The sequence below is a fragment of the Nicotiana attenuata genome, chromosome 2 (genome assembly GCF_001879085.1).
Source record: "Nicotiana attenuata strain UT chromosome 2, NIATTr2, whole genome shotgun sequence".
Classification (NCBI taxonomy): Eukaryota; Viridiplantae; Streptophyta; class Magnoliopsida; order Solanales; family Solanaceae; genus Nicotiana; species Nicotiana attenuata.
In genome coordinates, this window is record NC_031990.1 from 55,694,439 (window position 1) to 55,721,462 (window position 27,024).

The following is a 27,024-nucleotide window of genomic DNA, read 5'->3' on the forward strand; positions in this document are numbered from 1 at the left end:
TCGATTTACTAATTTCGGGCTTGATGAAGGCCCGCTTGTTCCCGAAGATGGACTCTTCCTTGGCACCTCTAAGTCACCCAATCTGTTGACTTCCTCCGTGGCGGTAGAATTCACGCCATCAAAAAAGCCGTGAAAGAGGTCGTCCACTCCATGGCGCCCCTCGTTAGGGCGAGGTTTCACTGCCTGAACCTCGTTGATCATAGACTTAGTGAACAAAGGCGACTCTGTGATGTCTATCACACCGAGTACATCCTTTGGGGCACTAACCTCATCCCCGGAAGCCTCGACCATGGCCTCCGCATTGGCCTCGACCACGGTCTCCACACTGGCCCCGACATCGACCTCTTCATCGGCCTCCCTAGATCGAGGCAGATCAGCCTCACCTCTCTCAGATTCGGAGGCCCCTCGTCCCTCGAACTACGACCGCACGCGGGCCGGGCTCAAGCACCGGTACCTTCTTTAGGCTTGCGCACCAGCTTTCTTTTCATTATTTTCTTCTCTGAGCTTGGAGAAGTCGGAGCCCTCTTTCTTTTCTTCTCATCGCCTTGTCTCGGAGCAATGGACTGGGCTGGGCCATCCTCGTCGCCGGATGGAGGCCTCATTACGACATCCTTTTAAAGACCTACAAGAGAAACAAAACGAGTAAGAACTCAGTAGCATGAAAGAAACCAAAGTGTTGTCTACTCAAAGAAAGGAATCTCACAGTGAGAACGGGCCTCCCACCGGCCTTTTGAAAGTTCGCGCCATGTGCGTTCGGAATATGGCTTTTGAGAGACAATGCCCTCAACCCACTCCTTGAGTTGAGGGACTGCGTTCGGGACCCGAGCAACAACTACATCGCCACCAAACACTGATAAGAAAAAAGGAAAAAAGAGTGAAAATAAAATTTTGGGAAAAGCAAAACTTTACTTATGTTTTGTGTTCCACTTCTCGGGAACGGCATGTACTCTACTGGAATTAGGTCCGAGGTCCTCACTCGGACGAATCGGCCTAGCCAACCTCGATCCCGATCTTCATCGATGCTCGCAAACGGGACTTTACTATCCCGTCGTGCAAGTTTAATTAGTCCTCCCCCCCCCCTCCCGAAAGAGTCGAGGACTGTATAGGCGCATAAGGTGGTTGACGGTGAACGAGAATCCGTCGATCTTTCTCACAAAGAACCAGAGAAGGATTACGATTCTCCAGAACGAAGGGTGAACCTGGCCGAGGCACACCTCATACCTTTTGCATAAATGGATAATTATCGGGTCCAACAGGCCCAGCATAAAGAGATAAGTGTAAGCATTTAAGTATCCCTCGACGTGGGTAGTAATATCTTTATCGGGCCTGGGAACCACCACGTCTTTGCCGACCCAGTTGCAATCCGTTTTAACCGTGGGGAGAATTTCTTCAGTGATCGAGCAGATGTACCTCGAACCTTCTCACCCGGCCCGGTGCGGGTGAAGGTTTTTCAACCTTAAAATCGGCGGATACCGAGCACCCGCCTGGAATGAACGTGCTCTGAGGAAGTTCCGCCACTGGTTCCTCGCTGGCCAACCGTGATAAAGAAGTAGTTTCTTTTTTGGGAACTGTTTTCGGAGTTTTCGCCATTTCTTTTAAATGGTTGGAAAGAGATGAAAAAAAGGAATTTAATGGGATACACTTGATGGTTTGAGATGAAGACAAGTGAAAGTTCTTACAAAGATCTCAAGAAATCAGATACAAGTGCTAGAAGATCTGGAGATTTCTAAGGAACAAAGAGTAGAGAAGGTTTGGATGTAAAGTTTGAATGAATGAAGAAGGGATATTTATAGTTTTCAAATGACGGTTCAAATCCAGGAGTGGCTGACCAGCAACTGACAAGCATTTAGTGCCATTAAGACGTGACTGACGAGACGTTTCATCCATTCTATCGTTTCTGATGCGGAGTATCGAGGTGAGAATTAGAAGCTCATATTGTTTCTCGTCGTTTACTCTCCAAAAAACGAGGGGACTATCTGTATACTGTCGAAATCGGGCTCATCCACTACATGACAGATCGGGCTCGGAACGTGAGGGATTGAATATCGACCCTGAGTCCCATCGAACCAGAACACGAGGTCAGAATGTCCGTCCTCGAGAACATCGAGTCCATGATCCCCGAATCGACCTTGACCCCCAACGAGCTCGAGGAAACATTGCCAGTATAACCAACAGAAGACCGAAATAACAGAAGGCCGAAGTATCCGTGACCGGCCGGGTGTGACTGCGGGAATCTCGACACGTATCAAGGAACCGACAAATCAGCAAATCAGGAGATTTTTACCTTTTATAGAATTGTACCTAAAGTAGGACTCCCCTACTATATAAATGGGGTCTAATTACTTGTAAAGACGCATTGTGACACGCATACAGAAGCAATATACTGTTATTTTCTCTTTAAAGTTCTTATTCAATTGTGTCTTGACATTGATCGAAGTGCATTCTGTTCAAGGGTGGATCACCTCCCAAGGCTGTAATTGTTCAATTCGTGTGGTATGAGTTTACTTTATTGTACTTTATTTCAATTGCAATTTAATTTACCACTTTGTATCAATTTAATCCACATTTCCTTAAAATCACTTACAAATTCAATTGTTATCCGATTTTGAGGGTAAACACTACTGTTATGAGTGAGAAGGGATAATTTAAGCAATGTTTTTCAAGGTCCATCTCATCCTTACTATTTAAAGCAGCGTATCTAATGCCTCTAAGACAAAGCTCGTGACACCATACGAGTTTTCTACTCTTTTTGTTTTTTCAACTTGTGTATGTCTGATTGGGATTGCATGCGGTCTTGAGTGCCATGATCAGGCATTTGGAGAAATTAAAACCTATGAATTACAACGTGTTTTTAAATGTTTAGTAAGTACAATTCGATATATACTCACTGCCAATCTTAATGGAAACAGCAAAAGTTTCTTCCTGAGAAAACAAAGGTTCACACAACATAATATCACAATGAGAATGAATTGAAAGCTCAAACACGTGGAGAATGAACAACCAGCTATTTATTGTCGCTAACTACAAACTAGAACAACTTTACAGCAATTTCAACAGGCTACCTGTTCTTTACCCAAGGTTATAATCATCGGTCCAACTTGAAATTGGCTTGCTATTTTGTAATTCAGAATATCTAAAGGGATAATTCGAGTCAGCTTGATGAGTGTGTACACAATTGATGACTTGTATATCTTGTGTTTGATATGGTAAAATCAACCTCAAATTTAAAATTATTGAATCGTGACTCTGTTTATTAACTTGATAGGTTGAATACGGAATGAATCATTATGCCATTGAATTAAAAACCGATCCAAATATTGTGATATTCCGATATTTTGGATGACAGGTTGCTTATAGCAATATTTTTGATAAGTTAGTTTCTTATTTTTAAACAGCATTGGAAATAAACAACTATGAAAAAGAAAAACAAAAGAAGTTTGATAATCTATCTTCAAAATTTCTAGAACATCTGAAAATTGTCCTTTATGGTATTATTTATTGGGTGTTAAGTTCCATGTCTTTCTTATTTCTAAGCAGCATTGAAAATAGACAATTATACAAGAAAAACAACAGAAATTTTATAATCTGGAAACTCTCAAACTTTTAAGGCATAAATAACATTTCCATAACCTAAGGGGCCCAAGTTAATACTCTGTATGCTAGTAGGCCTAAAACCTCCTCTCCCCAACCTTCGTACTTCCCCAGACCCCTTAAACCCATATTTGGGTCGCCGCCGTAATCACCGTCTCCGGCACCCTTACAAAGTCCAAACAATTCTCTAAATAGCTCTTATGCAATATTAACGCTCTGTAATCATGAGGTGCTTCAATGGATTTATCTCTCATTCTCTATCTCGCCGTTCCAGAACCATTTCCACATTTCATCAAACACGTAATGTGCATTCTCTCTATAGACGACTCCCTCAGTCCAAGATTCAAAATTTCTACAAAACCCATTTCTATAGTTCAAATTTCACAACGTCAGCTCAGGAATCAAAGCCGGCCCCACCAGAGAGAGTATCAGCGATAGTTGATGAGATTTCGGGTCTAACTTTGCTGGAAGTATCGGATTTAGGTGAGGTTTTGAGGACGAAAATGGGTATTGAAGAGATGCCTGTAATGGCAATGATGATGCCCGGAATGGGATTTAGTGCTGGAGGGATGAAAGGAAAGGGCGGGGCAGCTGCGGGAAAGGCAGAGGAGAAGGTGGAGAAGACTGTGTTTGAATTGAAACTTGAAGGGGGATTTGATGCCGGATCAAAAATCAAGATTATTAAGGAAGTAAGATCTTTTACTGATCTGGGACTCAAAGAGGCTAAGGATTTGGTGGAAAAGGCTCCGACTGTGTTGAAGAAAGGTGTTACGAAAGAGGAGGCTGAGAAAATCATTGAGAAGATGAAAGGGGTTGGAGCTAAAGTCACTATGGAGTGAGGTAATTGTTCATGTCATTCTAAATTAAAAAGCTGCTTATGAATTTGAATCAGTGGAATGCAATTCTTAATAATAGAGAATGAGCCAAGCTGGATAGATGCACAATATTTCTCACTGTTTTGTGTTGCTGTGATATAAAGACTATGAAATCAAAGATTTTCGGTTATTCTACAATTATAGGAACCCATGATAATTGTTTTGCAGAACGTATGATATTGTTGTATTTCCTGCTTTCATATGCTACATAACTCTGCTTTCTCACTATTTGGTCAGTTGATGCATTTTCTTTTTTTCAACTAACAATTTTGAAGCATGTCTATTCAATATCTTAATATCGGCCCATGAGCAAAATATAGTGAGCAGGTGAGCGCACTGAGTGGATTGCGTGTACTTTTAGCAATCTTTAGAATTTAATGAATTAGTTTAAACTTCTGGCTAAAACCTGTGTGGAAGCATAAGTTGGTAATCTTTGTTTACGATATGATACCTCGGTTTAGGTACAATATTTATTGTTATCAGGGTGGGAGAAAGTTGAGTTTACTAGAGTTGTGATCTTCTTTTCTTTTTAGTACGTTATGCATGAAGTGTGGATCGCCCTTGGCATGATATGCTGCCGGATGGAGGATTGTTGGATTTTCTGTGGTGTCTCTCAAAGTCTAAAAGGCTGATTAGAAAGCTTGGGTGGTCTGAAGCTCTTTTTAAATAAAAGTGCAGTTTGGTGCACTAAACTCCTGCAATGCATCTATTGCATCTGGTGAAGGACAGGAGCACATTGGGTTTATTTTAGGCTTCCTTTAACTTGCATTTCTACAATTTTATGTTTCCGCAGCTTGTACCCTTGACCTCCTTCTCACACGGCAACAACTCTTACCATTGCGCCAGTGCTCCCCTTTGGTCTAAAGCTCTGTTGCATGTCCCGCAAGCCTATTGTGAAGGCTAGGGATTCTTTAAATAGTTTTAGGGGAAAATAGTTGAATGGGACTGGCAGAACAAAAGTGGATGGGGGAAATATTCTCAGAGTTCCAAGTGGAAGAATTTAAGTGGGTAATCACTTCACTGTGCATCTTCCGTTGTTTGATATTTTGGAACCAAAGGAAATTCTACTTCCCATTCGATTAGTTTTACTCAGCTTGTAGCTGATCTTTACTATTGGATCATCAATATCTATCTAATTTGAGTTGGTAAAAAATGGTCATATTTATCTTTTCTTTTGAAGAACACACTGTTAAAAGGTTTTCGTAACAATTACATCATATAATTAGTCATGTAGATATCTACTTGTTGTGAATAACATCTATTAACCTGCATGCATTAGATACTTACTACTAAGATGCAGTCTCTTGGAGGTTTACCCTTCATCTATCAAACTGTTTGAGATGGGATTTGCGTAACCTTCTTCCCTATGTATGGAGATAAGATGTGACAGCCCAGCCCGCTAGTGGTATTGTCCGCTCTGGGCCTAAGTCCTCACAGGTTTAAAACGCGTCACTAGGGTCTAAAGCTTGTTAGCTTATACACCCAACATCCCTCTTATGTTTTGCCGATGTGGGGCTCTGTCTAAAGTCTGGAGTGTTACATAAGATAACACAAATTTTTTCTTTTTTTGCTTTTGTTTTGGGACAGAGGAAGGGATGCCCTTTCTTTGTTGCATTTGTAGATGACTTTTGGTATATTGCAACCTGATTCATTGGCTGGTGACTTTTTCTTGTATCATTAATTTCCTTAATGAGTTTAAAGATGAAATAACTTGGAAGCACTAAAAGCTAGTGCTTACATTTTCTGAATGTTATACAGATTCCTTGATTGTATCTTTGCGACAAGGTTTGGGAGTTTACAAGTCATGATTTTGTAACAGAATCTACATTTGGTGTTGCATCAGGTTGGGAGGTTCATGGTTACTAAGCAAGCAGCCAAGCACTAACCAGCCCAGAGGCTATCTTTTCTATTTCGAATAAAGGAGACCTTGAGGTTCCTAGGACCTTCTAGAGCTATTTGGTTGAACTGACATCTTAAGATTGATGCACAATGTTATATAGATTTGATAGGTTATAAGCTGAAAAAGCTATCGTATATTGTGACCATGGGTTAGTTTTCCATCCAGTAAGACCAGTTTGTACTTTTTTCTTTAAATTATTTAGGCTCCAGTTGGTTTGAGATTATCATGACAAGGTTCACACAGTGACAGAAAGCTTCTATTCACATTTCAAGTCAAAGAATTTAGGAGTGATGATGTTTTCTTGGTTGGACCCTTTGCCATTATGCATGAGGAAATTTTGAGTATGTCATATTTTTGTTTATGATGACTATCTGTTTAACTCAAGTAGATAGCGCTTAAGCGTATATTTGATTGTGGATGAATTTGTAGTTTCTTGCATCCCGCTATCATCTTGTGGTTGAGATTATATAGCTGCCAACGCCATGCTAACAATTCTTTTCATGGTATATTGGTATTCCAACTCAGTGTATCAACAATCTGCAGCTCCCACATTATATCGAAGCAATTAAGAACGATGGGTTGTCTCCGGATTTTCAACTATATTATGAGCACCAAATAGAAATCATTGGTTGTTTAATTTGATTAGATGGTCGAAATGGTTCGCAAGGTTTACTACATAAATGCAAGATGGTGCGGCGTAGCGGAGGGTAGGGGCATGCTACTGAAAATTTTAAGGGAAATCATTACAACAGCACGAACAATATCTTGTTTTTGCCCAATTGTCATAATGGCAAAACTAAAAGATGCCGGAAAAAGAACATCTCACCACACGCAAATTGGAAGTGTGATCGTGAAACTATAAACTTAGCTAGCGTTTGGCCATAGATCCTAAATTTATTTTGAAAAATTTGATTTGGGTGAAGTTTGGTTGAAGATGAAAATGTGTTTGGACATACGTTTTCAAAACATATTTTCCAACTTTATTTTGAAAAAACATATATATAATTTCCAAGTTTTGGGATTTTGGCCCAAAATCAGCTCAATAGCTGATTTGGGATTTGGCCAAAATATGGGCAAAATTTATGGCCAAACATGAGTTTTGAAAATAAATCCAAATTTATTTTGGCAAAACTCATGGCCAAACGGGGCCTTAAATTTGCTCCTGTTTGGCCATACATTTTGGCCTCATATTTTAAAAAAAAAAATTGAAAACACTGTTTGTTTATGAAATATGATCATGTTTTGGGGAAAAAAAATCAAAAATTTTCAAGCTCCCAAATCCTGGTTTAGGGCAGGTTTTGGGTGAAAATTTTTCCTCCACTTATAAAACTTTAACTTTTCTTCAAATAAAATGCATGTCCAAACACAACTTCAACTTTCAAAAATTATTTTTTAACATAATTTCAAAAACTCTTTTTTCAAATTTTAATCAAATCTATGTCCAAACGCTAACTTTGATTTGGAACAAATGAGTCGAGCTTTTGGATGATGTTACTCTCGCCTTCTAATCATACGAGCTTCGGCCAAACATAAACAAAGATAAACTTCTTACTTGTTCTGGTAATATCAGGGTTAAACATGCTAAGGTGATAATTGAAGGGGCAATAAGACATTTAAGAAAAGTTTAGGGACCATATTGTGCCTTTTTCCTACTGGATCATATGGTACAAAAGTCTAGGGCCTCTAGGCTATTAAATTCGTCTTTAGGCGTTCGACCATTTTCTTTGTTGCTGGTTATTGCATTTGGTTAAAGTTTGTATGTTATTTTATGTGACATAAAGTAGGAAGTAGAATATATGCATTAAAATAATTAAATAATAAAAATAATCATCCATACAGTCATAAATATTTTACTTTATTAAAAATAAATATATTTTAAACAGATAATTGCAGAGAGCTTTCACGTTTTGCTTTTCACACTGACCTTCCATGTGATGTGATTCACTATTACGCATACCTCCCTTACTTTGATTTTCTTTTAATTTTATTTTTTAATTACTAATTTTAAAAAGTACAAAAAATACCAAACTCTTTTAATTAATTAATTGTATTAATATCTTATGAAATGGAACTTGTTAAGAATAAAAAAACCCAAATCAAGACTCGTCACTGTATTTCTCTTCCACGTTCAGCGACAAGCCAGCTTCTCTGTAAAGGAAATCAATTTAGGTACTTTCCTACATATTTATGTTTCTTTGTCTCTCGTTAAAGGTTTAATTTAAAGTATGATAATTTATTTAAGGTTTTATGCAGAGATGGAAAAACACCAAACTTAGGACAACTACGACATCTAAATATCTTAATACTTCAAAATTTATCATAATAAAAGTATCAAGTCCTTCAGAATGCGATGTGTTGCCGGAAAATATGGTGTTACAGCGAAGCCCTTGTCATTTTCTGAAATATCTAAATTGTTTTTTTTTTCTACTATGCTTTACTGAAAAAGAAGTTTATTGATAAAAATGAATGGGAAAGGTCTTCAAACACTTGCATCCTAGGTGATATGTACTTATGATTTACATTATAATTGTTTGCCTAATTGTTTTATATTTATATATTGATTTCTAAAAGATTTTGCTTTTTAGCTAATTAACAGTGGAGTATATTAGCAAGGGTAAAGTTTTTTTTTTTTTTTTTAACTTTAATAATTAATAAGTAAAAGAATTATTTGAATAATTAAAATGAGGGGGGGTATGGTGTAATATTATGAACCACATGGGAGGTCAGTATGATGAAGCAAAACCTGAAGGGAGGTGTCTAAAATTATCGTTTTTAAAATATGCATAGTATGATAATCTTTTGTGCAAATCCAATAGTAATACTTAATTCCTACTCCTTCCGGTCCACTTTAATTGATTTTTTTTTTGTATTTTTTTGTGGCTCATAATATTTGATTTTTTTGATTTTTATCAAGAAGGAGTTATTTCTTTTTTTTTAAAAGTTGTCCTTGGAGTAAAGAGTCTAGAAGTATTTATTATATTTTCAATGAACAAATTAAAGGTTAATATGGTCAATTTTATTGTTAATTAGTACTAAAAGATGGATTTTATAATATATGTAAAAATAACCAAAAAATTAATTAAAGTGGACCAGAGAAAGTATATTACAATGCTTGTATTATAAAGTTTGCATTACAATTCATGCATTATTGATCTCTATGCTACAATCCATACTTACGTATTTCTAAATTAAATGAAACCTGGGTGTTTAATATAAAAAAAATGTTGGTAGTTGTAATACATGTTTTGGCTTTTAAATTTCCACAATTACTGAGCAGGCGCAAGCTGCGGACACGTCAGGCGTCACTGGAGCTTAATACGACGCCGCTTAGTTTGCATAGGAAGTTCCATTTAATTTTTGCCAGCTGCAAAAAGTAAAAGGCGAAAAGAAAAAGAGTGTTGGGGGAGAGGGGAAGCCAACGCTAGGCGAAGCCATGAAAAAGATGGCAGGTTTGGCGTCGGCAGACTGGCAGTGGGAAAACGCCACCGCCGGCGCCGTGGCTGGCCTCGCCACCGTCACTTTCTCTCATCCCCTTGACGTTGTTCGTACCAGGTTCCAAGGTAGTTGTCTCTATGATTTTTATGCTATATAGCAAAATGTATGATCTCGTGTTGTAATTTCGACCTTGATTTTGACGTAAATGTTAACATCATAGTTTACGATGGAAGAATCTCGAACGTCCCGGCTTATAGGAACACTCCTCAAGCTTTATTTACCATTGCTCGAACTGAGGTTTGTTTTTCTGTATTTTATAATTTCCCTGCATATATTGAAGCTTAGCTATATATGTATTGCTACTATTCCAAAAGAAACTGCTTTTCAATTCATCAAGTTGGTAGTTTTTCATGAAAGACGAATCGTATAGTAATATGTCAAGGATGCATGTTTCATGAATTTTGAGCTTCTCAAATAGGTAATATCAGCATCGGGAAAATAATTGGTACATGGTTTAGTGTTGGGATTGTTACAAATAGCCAGCTAGATTCAATGTTTACTTTTTCTAGCCGGTATACATAGATTATATATTGATTATACACAGTTATTCATATATTATACATGAATTATATGTATATTATACATTCGATGGCTATTTTTAGTTTAAGAGAATAAGTGGACGGCTATTTGGGTTAATTCTTCTTCTTTTGAGTGAATGCTCTGACCTAGGTGTATCTAAATGGCATGTTTTCAGCAAGTATCCTTCTATGGCGAAATGAGGTCATGTTTGTGTGGACCCTAGTACTACTGACTGATACCTATGGAGTTTTATGTTTGCTTTCCTGAATTCTCCACATTATGATATCAGATCTACGGTAGCAATACTCATTTTATCTCTCAAGAATCTTCTTGGAACCGAGAGGAAGTGTATCCTAATAGAGTTTGTACATTGCTACTCCAACTAGAAAGACAGGTTTTCTAATAAAGATGGTTAATTTCTTTACTTGAATGTCAAGAGGGGAGTGAGATGTCAGTATGCAAATCTTGACTGAATGCTTTCTTGTTACTTAGAGTTGATTCATTCAGCCTCATGACATAATCATAGGGAGAAACTCCATCACACTTTGTCAATCACAATCAAACATCCTGCTGGCGTATGCTTGTGTATATGGAGCTCCTTTCCTTGCTTCCCACTTTTGAGTTTTGTGCTGCAGACTGCCGAATCCTTACCTTATTACCCATATAAGTGCTCATGTTTCCACCAAGATGATTTCATTAAGTTATCATGTTGTCTGTGCTGCAGGGTCTTAGAGGACTTTATGCTGGCTTTTACCCTGCTGTTCTTGGGTCAACTATTTCATGGGGTTTATATTTCTTCTTGTAAGTACAGATCTTCTGTTGATGTCCTTGATAATAGTAGTACTATTTTATAGTATTTCATTGGAGAACGTTAAAGACTGAACTTCATTTCCCAGATCCCAAAAGCATCTTTGGAATCAATTATGTGATAATATAATTTATTTTCATGTTTTAGCTCTCTTCCTATCCGCAAGAAGGCTGCTCTCCGTCAGTTTATCTTTTTTTCCCTTGTGAAGTCTTTGCTCCACGCAAGTTGTATCCATGAGTACATGGAACACTATTTTGTCTCATTCAAGACCTGATCAAGGGATTTTCCCTTTTTACTTTTGGTCTATGTTATTATATTTATTTGGGTTCCCCGTTGTAAAGCCATCAGAAAGAGACAAGAAATCAAAATATAGCAAAAGAACAAATCTATTTGATGGAGCTTCTTACTATACCTATGAATTCCATTGCACGTCGAAATATACATTGGAAGATCCCATTAGGTCATTGATTGTTTCACTTGAATCTTTTATAGTCAATTTTAATGATTGACAAGCTGTAAGTGTTATTTTGTTTACATAATCCATTTATTAAAAGAAAGTTGATTGTCTTAACATACTGTTTACTTTACTGTTTTTGATACTGAATTTACAGCGCTTAATATTAATATCTACATCCATTACATGTCAGTTAATAGGTAACAATCATTATTTCATACATGGGATTGCTTGTAAGAGACACAATGTTCGCCTTGTAAGAAGCAGTCAACATTTAGGTTGCTTTCTCTTTGATTTTTTTTTTAATAAGGTAAAAGTTTATTTATAAGGTACCAAGATGGTACAAAATGATACTGCTTTCTCTTTGATTCTTCTTACATGTCTACGCTTGCCAAAAAATGGAAGAAAAAAACATGTCTAGGCTTGAGAGACATCTTTCTCAAACTCATACATTTGAAATTTCCCTCTCATAGCTATAGCAAGGCTAAGCAAAGGTATCTGAGAAGCAGGGAGGAGCTGAGTCCCGGCCTTCATCTTGCTTCAGCTGCAGAAGCAGGAGCTCTGGTCAGTAGTCAGATTTCTGATGCTTTAATGAATGTGTAGTTCATGTGTTTAGATGTTCAGCATTTAATTAGTCAGTTTTTGGAAGGAGTGTCAAATATAGATAGTTGGAGGATGCGATTCTTTATTTGCTGTAGTAGTCCTTGTAGGAGTGCAATTGTAGTTGTCTTGCTGGTAATGAATCCCTTACTTTTACTGTTGTTAGAAGTGTTACCAATGTAAATTCTTTTTCTCAAATAAAGGCATGGTTGAGTAACAAACCTATTGTTTTGGACTCGAAAAAAAGAAGAAAAAAAAGGAGGTGTTCCCATCAATTGTTGGCAAACCACAAATGTCTGTGCTTAGGTGTTAGTTAAATAATGGAGCTGGAAAATCTTATAGACAAAAAAATTTGATTGTGTTGATCTTTTTGAGGACTATCTTTCCCCCCTTTCAGTTTTGATATCAACAGATTGATGACTTATTAGGTTTACCACTGACATGAAAATCTTTAGGTGGACAAAATCTGTGGCATGCTTATTTAAGTAACTGTAACCTGACCCCCCCCCCCCCCCAAATATGCAGACTATGTCATATTTTAAAAAGTGTATTTGTCTGAATTCAGGTCAGTTTGTGTACCAACCCTCTTTGGCTTGTGAAAACAAGATTGCAACTTCAGACTCCTAATCAGATTCATCCATACACCGGGTTTCATGGTTTGCTTCACTCTTGTATTAACTTGCCACCATCGTGTTTCATTGTGTATTTGTCTAACTTTGAGCACTCTAGGACAACTTCTTTCCATCTTAATTTAATATAAGAGTTGCTTCCTCTATTTCTGCAATTTTGCAGTTCTACAGTTTTGCATCCTGTTTTTAATTTTTTTTTTTATCAGACATCAGCCACGAAATTAACATGTATCTGGAATTCTGTAATAGCTTTTTGCTGTCCACAATAGCAAGATTCTTGTATGTCAAGAATGGACTTACCTATGGAAAGTTGGAAACTTATTCTTGATCACTATGTACAATTCTTTGTTTTTTAGATAGTTTCATTTCTTTTCTGGTAATTTTTTTCTAATAGTTAAAATTGACAAAACTCCTCTTTATAAAAAAAGAAAAAATTTGATAAAGCTCCTTTATCTCAGTACAGTAGTTGCATCTTGTGTCAATATCTCCTTCAAGGGTTTTAAATGTTGATTATGTAACTTCTAGTCATTGACCTGGAAAAATGAAGAAGTGCTTTCTACTGATTGAATTCTAAAATTTAAATATTTCTCGTGACTAGCAACATTCTTTTATAAAGCCTCTGCTCTCTTTTGTATCTGCATGCACATTCAGTCAGCCAACTGGCCTCTTTTGCATCTACTATCCTACTTATTAACTTCATATGAACGTTGTTGTTTATGGATTGATTCAGATGCTGTAAGAACCATAATGAAAGAAGAAGGATGGAGGGCACTTTATAAGGGGCTTATGCCAGGCCTATTTCTGGTTAGAATTACATTTTCTTTTATTCTTGCACATAGTCTCTCTGCAGTTCTGTAAATGAATGTGTTCTTATCTTGACGTAAATTTTCAAAATTATACCTCATAGCTTCTTTTAACTTTTTGGATAGATTACCCAAACAAGATATAACCAATTTAATGTTGAAATGTAACCTTCCATTCATGAAACACGCTGGTTTGCTATTGCTTCAGCAGGTTACACATGGCGCTATTCAGTTCACAGCATATGAAGAATTTCGTAAAGTTCTTGTTAGCTCGAAAGCTCAGGAACATGAAAACACTCTTGCCTCAGCTGCTGACTTGTTGGTGAGGCTCTAAAAGCTATGCTATTGCTTTCTTTGGATGTAATTTACAACTGAATAGTTGTTTTTATCTTTGGATGACCAGCAAACCTGATCCCTGTATCTAAACACTGTCCAACTCTTAGTAGTGCGAGTTTCTATCCTCATTATTTGGTCATGGTACTTGTGCACAAACATTAAGTTGGTGCTCTAGGAAATCCTGTTCGCGCAAAAACTTTCAAACATTTTCTCATTGAGCGACTAAGGTATCATTTCTATTTCATGTCTACGGATTATCCAAAGGCACATTAGATTTATTTTTCAGTCCCTAAATGACTGCATCAGAGTGACACTAGCCTGACCAACCCCTTCCCCTTCCCCGTTAAAAAGATAAATTTACAACAACAACATACCCAGTGTAATCCCACTAGTGAGGTATGGGGAGGGTGATGTGTACATAGATCTTACCCCAACTACTAGAAGAAAGTAAATTTTGTTTGATAAGCAGATCAGAATGAAGAATGATTCAGTTATTTTTTAAACTGACTTTGTGGTTCTTGTTATTATTTATGTGGTGAGAGATGGTTTATTTTAAGCCAGTGAACTGCCACTTGTTGATCAATTTGTAGAAACCAACTGCTCCTAAGTGGTGATATACTGCATTTTTTGTCTGAAAGCAAGGAGACTTCATTAAGGCTCAAAGTAAATGGAGAAAAATTGGTTGCACCATATCTGGAGGCTGATCATTACTCAAGAACACTATCAGATGCCAGTGATATTGTGATCACTGTTATGATTAGTTTTCTTCGTCGGAAAACATGAGGAATAAAATAGGATTCTAACTTCTCTTGATTGTCTTGAAGTAATACTGTAGACTTGCCCCTTAGTATTTGCTCTTCAATTTCTTTCGCAGGATTCAGTTGACTATGCAACACTAGGAGCTTCTTCCAAGCTGGCAGCAATTCTCACAACATACCCATTTCAGGTATGTTAGGGGTGTGATAAGTTTGTTCTTATCTCTGTTGTTGGGGATATGGGTTTGGGAACAGAAGGTTTTGAGAGCATTGTGGAGCACTCACCTAAAGCTGCATATTTGTTCCAACAATCTTTTACCCTGTGTCCCTTACTTTTCTCTTTATCTAATTATGTGTTTAAATGGAACTTTTGCAGGTTGTACGATCTCGATTGCAGGTAACTGCTTTTCATATTACTATTGTGGCACTTGATGCAACTCTTCCGGAGGAGACGAGCATCTACTGGCTCTTGATTTTGATTTTCTGTAAAGTAGTTAAAAGGTCTATCTTCTCTTTGAACAGCAACGACCAAGTACAACTGGAGTTCCGAGATACATGGATAGCTGGCATGTTGTGAAGGAAACTGCAAGGTCAGGATAAATTTCAGCCTTATTTACTGCTGATGCACTTGATTGGCATCAAACATTGAGTTGCTTTATATTGAGCTGTGTTCAGAATTTAAATATCTGTTCATCGAATGCTCTTAATTGTGGCTTTCAGTATCAGGGAATCAAACTGAGAATAAACAAAAGCCAAAGAAATTATCATTCCTTTTATTTATTTTTCTACACTGACACCGTAATTCTTTTTTAAGACCGTTAAGTTTAGTAAAAAGAGATGCATGGGAAGCAAATTACATGTTTCAAGTTTTTGAAGTCCTCTCTCAATCCTTATTTTCTCCATCCTGTTTCTTCCCATCATCTAATAACATGCAATAAAGATCGTCTACATTGTAAAATAAGAGAAGAAAGTAGAACCCCCTTTATTGGCAAAATTCCTTAATTTTTCCCCTCTTGTTCTTTTCTTTCGTATTGTGGAAACAGGTAAACAAATTATATGAAATTTGAGTGAACTTTCATCATTTAGTTATTGAAGAATTTGTAAATTATACATTTGATTGTTTCTTATCACCAACAGAAGAAAAAAAAAAGGGAATTATACAGTTGATTGTTGGAAATTTTGTGATTTCTTGATGTCAACTGCAGGAAGAAAAATTCAGACCTTGAAAGATAAAACACAAACTCAACTTCAAGAAAGAAATCTAAAAGTTTGTCATGATTTAAGGAGGTAGTTACTTCATAAAAGAAACAAAAATAGACTTATGCCACATTAGAGTAAGTTCAACCTTGGAAGAAGGTATAGTTCCTCTCAAAAATATGTATCCCTTATTGAATCTTCTTGGTGTAAATTGGAATGGTAGATGGTAGTGAAACCCTGTTATAGTTCATTAAATCTTATGTATAGATAGTCAGTATTTTTCTCCTTCTTAAAAGCTCCTTTTGCTATCTTTTTGGATGTAATTACAACACTTACTTAGTGTTGGCTTCTGACATCAATAATACTTGCTATTTCAAGTAAAAATTTTATTACCATATTCTTTATTAAAATAAAATAAATAAATTTGCTAATTACCCTTATGTCTTAGTCTTAATCCACGTCACCAAGTTAGCACCCACTTGTGTAAAATGTCTGCACTTAATAGTGTAAAATATAAACTACTTTTTTTCAAAAATCTAGTAAAGCAATGCAGTTTCATGCTAGGGGTTTTGAAGAGTCAATCCTGAATTCTTATGAAGATCTTCACGACTTATAATACTAGAGAAACGACTAAATTTTCTGTCATATCATGTATCAATGGAGTTCTAGTTGTTACCAGATATTGAAATTTTTTTATCTTGCAGGTTTGAGGGCATACAAGGCTTCTACAGAGGTATCACCGCGAACATGCTGAAAAATGTCCCTGCAGCTTCCATTACGTTCATCGTCTATGAGAACGTACTAAACCTGCTAAAATTGTCTAGGAGAGAGTATTAGCTCTTTTACCTCCCGTTCTTGTTGTAGCATTAGGATTCTACACTAGTGAAATATTTTGGGAAAAAGGTATACTCAGATTTGAGAGGAGTACCAATAGATTCATGATACCACTTTACTGGTAGGCGCACTTGTATAATATTTAGAGTCTTTGTAATTTATCAGAAAAGAAATAATCTTCAGTCTTTGTTCAAGTACCCACGAGACTGCTGCTGTAGCAAGAATAATAGCAGATCTATGCTTTGACATTCAATAATACTGATCTTTGTTACTTAAATGCATGTTCGTGGTTGTTTGAAAGGGAGACTTGAAGAGATGTATCAGAGTTTGCTCTCTCCCTTGATTTTTGTTCTTGTTTTCTTTTATTTGCTACTATTTCATTCAGCATTCAGCAATATTGATGCCTTGTAATTTTTAACGAGGAAGAAAGTTCTAGTTGCACTTGCATTGTACATGCTACCAACTACTTGAAGAAAAAAAAGGTGTCGAGGAATGAACAGAAGTGAAATCCAATTCTGAGTGTAATGGGAGTAATTTCCGACCAACATCAAAACTACACTTGCCAGTTCTCTAATTTGATTTTCTTGGATTCTGATTAAATTTTCGTAATTGGTTAAGTGCCAGTTTGAAAAGCTTCATCGATAGAATTAGACAGCCTTCTATTGATTCCTGGAAGATTTTAGATATGTGACTACATTGGCAAAGACAAGTACTTGATGGATGTTTTAGCAACTTGGCAAATTGATGTGAGAGGGTTTAGGAGATGTCTTATCATGTGACATCAACCTAATCATATACTATTAATTTGCTTAGAGATGTGTATTTTTGCGAGTACAATTTACAAATAAGTAGATGATCAAATAATTCAGATTTCAGATGAGTTTCTGCGGCAATAACTCATCGCATGATCGCATATTAGGATATCAAGATGTAGGAGTCGACCTCTATATTTGACAAAAGTGGGTCAGCATACTTGCTACTTCAGGCCCATCTACTAGAATGCTGAAGTTTTGCGTGATTGCCTTTGCTACTTCAGCCCGTATGTTGAAGTTACGCGAAAAAGTGGGTACGCTTGCACTTTTATTTGCAAAGCGGGCACAAGTTAAAACGTGACCCAAAAAGCGGGTATAGATGCAAATGTCCCCAGAAGTGGTATATGTTATAGCTGTCCTTTTTTCTTCTTTTACCAACGATTTATATCTGATCTAGCTTATGCTCACCTCAACTATTTCATTGAGAACTTGCTACCTCCCACTAACACATGTACCGGACTGAGAAGAAATAACCTAATATTTTTTTGTCTCTACTGAGATTTGAAACCTAATCTCCCATGATTTTTACTCGCTTGCATTAATAGGCCATACCGTTGGGTGCATGTCTTATTACAAACTACCTATGAGAAAAGGAGTGGAGGGTCCAAGAAACTAGAAACCTTCCTAGTATTATTTACCAGATATTACTCAGCAGGCTAACAAGGAAAAAAACTCACCAGCCAGACAAAGAAAAAGTGCAAACTTGTTTAAACGCCAGAAGATAATTCTTCATGAGGTATCAATTAGGCTGTAGTGTATTTGATAAGAGTACATAATCTTGCACAAGTAGCTCAAAAGGAAAATCAGTCTCATTTACAAATACTGGACAGTAAAGGCCAATTTCCTGCACATAAGTTTTGTGCTGACACTGACCATGGATATTTAGAAGTGTTTGACATTAGCTTTTGATTTTAAGTAAGCAAATGCAGCAATGTTGCCTCAGGGGTCAGATGGACACCCATCACACCTTATCATCATGGAACCACCACCTGGTTTCCTTGGGAGATCTGCCATTTCTACAGTTCTTCACGTAGCGGTCATTATCTTCAGGGCGTTGCTGCACAAGTGACGGGAACCGATAAGAATTAAAACTAAGATAAAGCACGAAAAGCCCATCGGAACAACGTGGTAGATTACATATTTTCTCAGAGGACAAGACAAGAAATAGGTCCATACATATTTAAAACAGCAGGCCTTATTAGCATGGCGCAATCTCATAATAGCAACTCAAATTAATATTATAAGGAACACAGGAAACGCACCTTCACAGTTGAACTTGACAGCATGGAGAGAATGCTGATGCATATAGAACTGACTGTCATGGCAGGAGACCATGAATCATACAAAATATCTGCAAAGACATGAAGAAGCTGTTGTCAACTGCTGCTTTTACTGATGCATCTCCAATTTCTATCAGGTGTAGAAGAATCTTTCAGGGGATGGAAGCTTAGCGCTAGGCCGCTAGCACACCAATTAGTGAACTGCCCATCGAACTTTAAGTTTTCACCCGCAGAAAAAAAAGAGACTGCTATTTAACAGCATAGCAGGAGAAACTACAGAAACAAAAACTAAAGATGGTATTTCAAAGTTTTCCACCTCTACGCCTTACGAGTCCAAAGGTCACTTAAGTAAGGTGTTATGTGAACGTGATTTCTGCAAACCCACATTAGAGGAAGAAACTAGTAATAAAAAATAAAAAATATATATAAAAAACTGAAGAATATGATTTCTGTGAATACTGACCAGCGCATTCGAAGAACCTTTCAGTTTGAATAGGGTCATAGTCATACAGATAAGACAACGAGCTCACAGGCTATGTACACAAAAGAATTCAGATTCACTCTTATTTGTTACACAAATAGATTTAACTTAAAGGTGAAAAGTGCTAATAGATATTGAAGTTTATTTGGTACAAAATTTAGTTTCAGGAAAGAAAACTTCAGCCTTAACCAAGAAATTTAGTTAACAAATACACAAGGAAGTTCAATTTTAGAAAGAACAGATGAAATATAAGTTATTCTCATGATGATTCAGTTCCAACAAAATGAAACATTCACCAAATGACCAATTCTTTCTGGTCTTAGTTGGAACAAATTTTGGATTAATTGAATTTCACAAAGAATCTGCGAGCAGATTGCCACTAATGACATAGGTGGACTCTTGGTTTCTGCAGATGCACCCAAGTCAAACAAACAGGGCATGGATATGAGCACTTTTCACGCATCTTACAGAACACCGGATACCAGCAAGAGATTGATAGCGGATGCTAGCATATCTGGTACTCGTGCCGATGCCGACATAGTATAGGTTATGAAGGTTAAACCTCCAATGCCAGGTTTTATATACTCTGTAAGCCGAAATTCAATGTGTGTGCATTAATGTTCCAACCCCTCCAAAAAGATTAGCATTTAGTGCTATTTAGTTGAGATAAGAATAGCATCTCCTCTGTTGCGTACATACGACTTTTACAACACATTGTAACGATGTCATTATGGTAAAAAATAATCTTACTATTTTGGAAGATTCTCATAAAATACTTCAAAAATTGATACGGCACCGTAAGTTACTGAAATCACTATTTCAAGCAAGACGATGGCCAAAATATTTTACCAGAAAAGATAACAAAATATAGTAAATAACAAAACATTCATCTCCATCAGTCCAGAAACAGTATGTCATTTTCAATGCCAACCAGTCATCTTTCAGTTACTCAAACTTATCAAAATCATTGTTTAGTCATTATAACCAAGCTGGCAAACCTGGCCATTCATTGCTACACGAATTCAATCTATCATGCCGAACTTTAACAAAGCACTGACACCTCTTAATTTGTCCAACGACCAAACTGCTCACATCCCGATTCAAAAATGCTAATTAGCTAGCTTTATTTCTGATAATTACCGATGCTATAAACAGCTCATTCGCCTAACATGCAACTCCATCTAGGAGGAAGGAAGAGATTTGATGGAAATCATGATATGCTAGTAAGCACAGAGTACGTAACTTGGTTCCGAACGAGAATGAATGATGTGTAATATACCATTACACAAAGAGCCAAAAACAGTGATGTTTCATGGGATATCGTCATGAATAGACCAACTTTAAGTTCACATGGCTCTTCGGCAACTACGCAAGTATGAAAAAGATTTACCACAATTGTGCCATGCAAAAGTAGAAACTGAAGAGGCATATTAATTTCGAAAAACCACTTACTTTTGGCAGATTAAGGGATCGCTTCTGTAGAATGGTGCTACTATGCTTTTATTTATCAGGAGACAAAGGAAAAGTCAAATCTAATTCAGAATAGAAAGTAACGCGTACGGCTTTTGTGTTGTACTTATGTTGAAACAAGACCGTAGCGTGGACCCAAAAACGGACAAAATGCAGATGCAATGCTTATTCTACTCGTGCAAGAGTAGAATGGACCCAAAAACGGACAAAATGCAGATGCAGTGCTTATTCTACTTGTGCAAGAGTAGGGTTTATATGCGGTCGGTTTTATTATGTTTTGGGTTTTTTCCTTTTTTATAACAGTGGTTCCGGACCAGCTTGTGCACCTCGACTAATTTCACCGGACCTGCTACCTCCCACCTAATTCTGTCCACCAAGGCTTAGAAAGATGGGAAGAAATAACCTAGTGTTTCAGTCTGTGGATAGGCAAATCCATCATCGTCCAGTTTTGCTTGGTTTTTCTCTTTCCGGTTTGGGCCTTTTATCGGCTTCTAATTTCCTTTACTTTGGGCTTCTTATCTGCTACCATCTTAATTTTCCCTTGCACACCCTATCTGTAGTGATCGTTCACATCAACCTCCAATTCCACAAGTAGGTTGTTGACTAGGAGCAGTTTAATGCTTCTAGGCTCTATCCATTATAAGGTATATGAATATGAGATGCTTATTCAGATATCAATGTCTCTATCGGGCTTGTGATATTAGGGGACGGTAAAATTAAGGATCAATCTGTCAATTTCCAAATGTTGTGTACCCAACAAGAAACAGAAAAAGGTTCTGATTAGTTACTCAACCTTTTAATTTAAAGCACACAGACCTCCTAATCTCATATGAGAGCCAGTATACTTAACAAATGAAAGCAACTTCAAGCTTTAAACCACATTTTATTGATGATTCAAGCTTCATATAACCAGAATTATTTAATCAGCTAAGTCTCACCTTTTTCAAGTGATCTTAGTAAATTTCCACACGATGTCTCAAATTTTGTTTTAAGTTTTTAAAACTGATAACCAAACCAGAGAACCTCAGTTTCATAAATGTTTCGAAAATAAGAATGTAATGATTGTTATCTTTGGTAGTGATACATCTTTAAAGAAGGGATCTTGTCAACTTTACAAACCCATGATACTTAATAAAATGAAGCCACCTGAAGCTTAGACAACCTCTTGATGGTCATCTAAGTTGCGCAGACTAATCGGTTTTGGTGCAGTCCCCATCCCGATACGAGACGGGGACGGGAGCGGGAGCGGGATACGTCCCGGAAATGGTCAACTGACTTCGGACACTTTGATCGGAGTCCATCGACAAATTTGGGAGAAAAATTGAGATTTTGATTTGTCAAAATCAAAAATAAAATAGATTTAGGAGAATGAAAGAATAATGTCCATCTTGGAGAATGAAAGATTGAATTCTACAATGTTCATGTAAGTTTTTTACAAAATATCTCTCAAAATTTACAATATTTTTATAGCTCTATTTTTTATTAGCCGAATCCCCGCACCGGTATCCATATCCGGATCTGCACCCCCGAATCTTATAATTTAGATTTTGCTAAATCCGATACTCGCATCCGTCCCCGTATCGGATACCTGCACCCGAATCCGAGCAACTTAGATGGTCATTCAAGCCGCAAAGACAATGACCAGAATCTTGTCGGCAGCCAGATTACACCTTCATAAAGCAATCCTAGATGTATTCATACTATATCTCAACAATTTTGATTTTTCGCTTTACTGGGGTTTTTATTTTCTTCCAGAAAATCAAAAATGAACCTAAAAGTTATATTCTCATAAACAACTCTGAAAATAAGAATGTATAGATTGTCGTCTTTCGTAGTGATATTGCTCTTAAAGAAGGATATCTTGTCAAACATACTTTTAGCGCTTGAACAATCGCACGTCCTCAGATTAAATTAAAAAGGGAAAAGGAAAAAGATTTCCTTCCAGAAAGAGCAGCTCGTTCAAAAGCAGTTACACGCTCAATCCAAAGAAAAAGCATACTTATACGTAAGAAAGACGAATCTCTTTCTCTTTGCTTATGCAATTTCAAAATAACAAGCTCACCCTATTTAGATACCAAATTGGATATGTTTAAAGGAAGTGGAAGAGCTCTCCCCATGACCTAGAAAGTGGTTTTTTGACCAAATCTTAATAACTTCTTGTTAGACTGTTGTAACTTTTGCACAAAAGTTAAAACCGCATAATGAACACCCCTAGCGAAGAGTATTTTACATATGAAAAAGACTTCTTTTTTCAATTATTTAACATATCCTTGACTATTGCTCTTAGAGAGTATGGATGAGCAAATAGAATTGGACTTGAATGAAAAACAGTCAATAAAGAGAAAAGACACTGAGAACCATGCAATAATATCATTGACATTGGGCAACAATCGATCATTCGCAACAATTCTTAGATAAAGCTGTTTAAAAGCACTTCAAGTACCAATATACTAGGCATCTAATCTTTAGCAGTGAAACAAGTATGCGCCATGAAATCATTTACCACATGACCATTGCATGGAAATTTAAGTGTTTGAACAGCAATAGCGACCAAATTATTGAACTTCTCGTAGTTGTAAGAAATTGAAGATATGTGGTTACATATATAACTACCTAAACAGATGTGCCCGTTGCTATAGATATGAGGGTGTAACGGAGCTGGTGGCACAAAAATCACCTGCATCAACATGGTAGTCAGCCAAAATAAGCAAGATATGAGTTTCCATCGCAATCTTTAAAAGAAACGACCATCCTTAGACCCCCATAAGAGAATAACGTCAACCAATACGTAGACAAAGGAGTGATAAAGTAGCGGAGATGACCCTACATCTCCAGCTTTGAGGTTGGTCGTTCAAGTCACCAAGAGAGTAAAGTGAAAAACCAATGTTTGGTCGGGGTAGGGGGGATTTCGGGTGGGGGTTAGTTTTACCATATCAAGAAAAGGGTAAAAGTGTAACCACCTGGGGAGCTTCCATAGGATAATGTTCAGGGAAATCAACTTGAAGCTGATAGGTTTCATTAGCATACAGCGTTCCAGGAGCACCATTCACTTCAATTATCCACCTTCTCACCAAAGAACCACATCAATCAAAACTCAAAAGCTATTGTCATCAAATAGCCACTACCTTCTAAGGAAACAAAACTTAACCAAAAAAGGATTCTTTTTTTTTAATTACTATTTATAAAGATTAACAAAAAAGAATCTCTAATGAATTACTGTACCACAGATCATAAATTGCAGTGGGCTAAAAAGGGTAACCAATAAATTGACTGAAAAAACATAAAAAGACTAACAAAAATAGAGAAAAAGGAGAGACCTTTGTAGATTATCAGTGACTTTATGTTTAAAACCAGAAGGGGGATTGACCTGCCACTCCACCAACTCTTTCTGGAGTCGATTGCATGCTATCTTGCTTAATGTCTGATCAACAATTGAATCAAAACAGCAAAACCCACAACGGAATTACCAAAAACAAAGGGTCAAACACAAGTTAAAACATAGAGGGGGAGGAAAATAGAGGGAGTAATAAGAGGAAAGAAAGATCATATATATTAAGGCAAATTAGAAGAAGGAGGAGGAACAACCTTGCGAGCGGAGGCGGAGGAGCTGGTCATAGCTTGCAGCAGCCTTGGGTAGACGACGATGTCGATGAAACAAACTACAAACACAGAAGAATAGCAATTGGCTTGATTGATAATTCATGGATTCGTCCCCCCCCCCCCCCCCAAACACCCCCCGCGCCCTTCCCTTTTGTTTTTCTCTATCGTTTTTTTTTTTTTCCAGATTAGTTTCCACTAAAATATTTAATAAATCAGGTGAATTAGGCAATTTCAATTAATTTTCCTGATAAATTAATTGACTGGGTACGGAGTTTAAGAAACTTTTGAAATTTGTGGTCCTAAACAAATCAAAAAGGGCCCCAGAGTATTTATGTGGTAATAAAAGCTTCTCATTAAGGGTAGAATTGTAAGTTTAAGCTAAATTGTTTCCAAATTTAGAAAGGGTTCATTCTTTTTGGAACGGACCAAAAAGGAAATAGGTTCACAAAAACTGGAACGGATGGAGTAGTAATTAATTTGTTATCGCGTGTTAATTTATTAACAGTATAAGAAATTTACATAGTCGATGTAAAATTATAAAAAAAAAATTCTTCATTTACTTTACTTATTTATTGCTCTCTTACTATTTCAATTTATATAATATTATTTTCAAGTTAAATAATCTTTCTTTAATTGCTTTTATATTTTTTTTAGTTAATATGAGACAATAGTCCATATTATTTTCTTATGTAAAGTAGGTAAATTCTTATCTTAACATAATTAAGAAATTAAAATTTGAAAATGAGACTGGAATTTAAGGCCCCGTTTGGCCATGAGTTTTGTCAAAATAAACTTGGGATTTATTTTCAAAACTCATGTTTGGCCATAAATTGTGCCCATATTTTGGCCAAATTCCAAATCCCAAATCTCAAATTCCAAAAATCCCAAAACTTGGGAATTATATACATGTTTTTCCAAAATAAAGTTGTAAAATATATTTTGAAAATGTATGTCCAAACACATTTTCATCTTCAAACCAAACTTCACCCAAATTAGATTTTTCAAAATAAATTTGAAATCTATGGCCAAACGCTAGCTAAAAGTATGAAGCTCTTTGTGGATTGCAGACCCGTCTAAGTACATTGTATTGCACTGTCTCTTGTTTTTTGGGAGAAAAACATATGTTCTTTCCCCCTTTTTTCCATTTTCTTATTGTTTACTGAAAATAATCTACAATTATAAAGTAGTACAATTTAAGATGAAAAGAAAGAGAATATCAATCGAAATGATATCAAGACATGTGGGGGAGAATCTGTCATTCGTAGAATAAATGAGCATATATATATTTGAAGAAGATAAGTTTATTTTTCATTTTGTTGACTTAAGTTGACTATTTTTACTGAAATGGAGTAACTAAAGTAGAATTGAACATGTTCTGTCCAACTTAAGTCTGGTCCCACTACATCTAGCAAAAGATTATATACTTGTTGATTGGACACCTGTACTTGTCCTACCTACAACTTGTGTTTTAATCAACTAAGTAGGCGTTTTGGACATGAATTCAAAAAAGAAAATTCAAATTTGGAATTTCACTAAAATTTGAATTGAAGATGAAGTTGTGTTTGATTATAATCTTTGTAAAATATTTGGATGGGTATTTTTCAAAATCATAAACACATGATTTATACCCCACAACTTGTAAAAAGTATCAAAACCACCCCAATTTGATTATCCTACTAGAAATAAACAATCAAACATGCTATTGTTTAACTGTTATCATATTCTGTTTGAGAAAATGCATAAAGACCCCATTCAACTTGTCCTGGAAAATCATTTACACACCTAAACTTTACGGGTGTCCTAGTACCACCCTATTCTTATTCAAAGTGAAATTAGTACCTCCTTCAAAGGTGAGGTGACAGAGAAACTAATTTCACCTTACTCAAAGCGCGTGGAAGGCTGAGAAAATATAAAAAGCTACTTAAATTTTATAGATGTGAATTTTTCATTGGTTGTTACATTTAATTACACTTAATTAGCTGTATTTGGTGTAATACTAACCCTGTTTATTTTTATTTTCCTGTTTTCTTTTCTTCTCCTTCCTCTTTCCTTTTCTTCTTTCTCTTTCCTGCATTGTCACAGGAGAGCAGCACCATACAATCATAATCGTAACAGAACAAAAATTAAAGATTGATAGCTCTTTCTACACCTATTTTATCATCTCCTCCACCCTCCAATTGTTCTTCACAACTTGGCCGGAGCAAACAACCAAGGTGAAAATGAAAATCCAACACTTTATTGGATCTTTCTTAGCTTCCTCTTGCTTTGTGGTTGTGCTCTATACATTAACTTTACTTTATATATTTATCTTTTGACCAAGATGGAAGAAGAAAATTGACGAGCAAAACCCAAAAAGAGAGACCATTTTCTTGTCAATATAGTCAGCTAGTTTCTCTTGCAAATATTTCATCAAAAAAAACTTATTCTGAAAAAGTCACTTCTTTAGATGTAATTTGGTTGCCCATGGAGATCCGACAAATGTGACTGAAATTTCTTAGGCAAGCTGGAAAAGTTGATAAAAATGTTTGGAATAATTTTAAGGAGAGAAAGAAAGGTTCGGTTGGGGGAGGGGGACGATTATTCCA

At 36.4% G+C, this 27,024-nt stretch overlaps 3 protein-coding genes across 7 annotated transcripts; 2 read left to right on the forward strand and 1 right to left on the reverse strand.

Annotated features, from left to right (window-relative positions):
- Positions 3,513 to 6,780, forward strand: LOC109210549 (50S ribosomal protein L7/L12). 2 transcript variants are annotated; one of them, XM_019373984.1, is made up of 2 exons: positions 3,513 to 4,431; positions 6,225 to 6,780. In XM_019373984.1, the coding sequence occupies exon 1, from the start codon at positions 3,816 to 3,818 to the stop codon at positions 4,428 to 4,430; it is 615 nt and encodes a 204-aa protein (XP_019229529.1). In that variant the 5' UTR covers positions 3,513 to 3,815; the 3' UTR covers position 4,431; positions 6,225 to 6,780. The 2 variants fall into 2 exon arrangements, with proteins under 2 accessions (XP_019229529.1, XP_019229523.1); XM_019373978.1 differs by having other exon boundaries at positions 6,310 to 6,780.
- LOC109210562 (folate transporter 1, chloroplastic) lies at positions 8,452 to 17,100 on the forward strand. 4 transcript variants are annotated; one of them, XM_019373993.1, is made up of 12 exons: positions 8,452 to 8,535; positions 9,644 to 9,926; positions 10,022 to 10,098; positions 11,105 to 11,181; positions 12,116 to 12,206; positions 12,808 to 12,913; positions 13,602 to 13,675; positions 13,883 to 13,996; positions 14,885 to 14,956; positions 15,142 to 15,162; positions 15,288 to 15,355; positions 16,667 to 17,100. In XM_019373993.1, exons 2-12 carry the CDS (start codon positions 9,800 to 9,802, stop codon positions 16,797 to 16,799), a joined length of 960 nt encoding a protein of 319 aa, XP_019229538.1. In that variant the 5' UTR covers positions 8,452 to 8,535; positions 9,644 to 9,799; the 3' UTR covers positions 16,800 to 17,100. The 4 variants fall into 4 exon arrangements, with proteins under 4 accessions (XP_019229538.1, XP_019229546.1, XP_019229552.1 ...); XM_019374001.1 differs by having other exon boundaries at positions 13,886 to 13,996; XM_019374007.1 differs by having other exon boundaries at positions 12,808 to 12,898.
- Positions 18,296 to 24,533, reverse strand: LOC109210585 (probable ubiquitin-conjugating enzyme E2 18). Its single transcript, XM_019374025.1, has 6 exons — positions 24,425 to 24,533; positions 24,157 to 24,260; positions 23,800 to 23,902; positions 23,453 to 23,516; positions 18,871 to 18,959; positions 18,296 to 18,665 (listed from the first exon to the last, which is right to left on the reverse strand). The coding sequence occupies exons 1-6, from the start codon at positions 24,452 to 24,454 to the stop codon at positions 18,570 to 18,572; spliced, it is 486 nt and encodes a 161-aa protein (XP_019229570.1). The 5' UTR covers positions 24,455 to 24,533; the 3' UTR covers positions 18,296 to 18,569.

Coding starts and splice junctions, on each gene's coding strand:
- LOC109210549 (XM_019373984.1), top strand. CDS start 3,816: ATGAGGTGCTTCAATGGATTTATCTCTCATTCTCTATCTCGCCGTTCC.
- LOC109210562 (XM_019373993.1), top strand. CDS start 9,800: ATGAAAAAGATGGCAGGTTTGGCGTCGGCAGACTGGCAGTGGGAAAAC. Junction 13,676..13,882: donor TTATGCCAGGCCTATTTCTG/GTTAGAATTACA, acceptor CTATTGCTTCAG/CAGGTTACACATGGCGCTAT. Junction 15,356..16,666: donor GTTGTGAAGGAAACTGCAAG/GTCAGGATAAAT, acceptor TTTATCTTGCAG/GTTTGAGGGCATACAAGGCT.
- LOC109210585 (XM_019374025.1), bottom strand. CDS start 24,454: ATGACCAGCTCCTCCGCCTCCGCTCGCAAG. Junction 23,517..23,799: donor ATCCTATGGAAGCTCCCCAG/GTGGTTACACTT, acceptor ATGTTGATGCAG/GTGATTTTTGTGCCACCAGC. Junction 18,666..18,870: donor TGTCAAGTTCAACTGTGAAG/GTGCGTTTCCTG, acceptor TCACTTGTGCAG/CAACGCCCTGAAGATAATGA.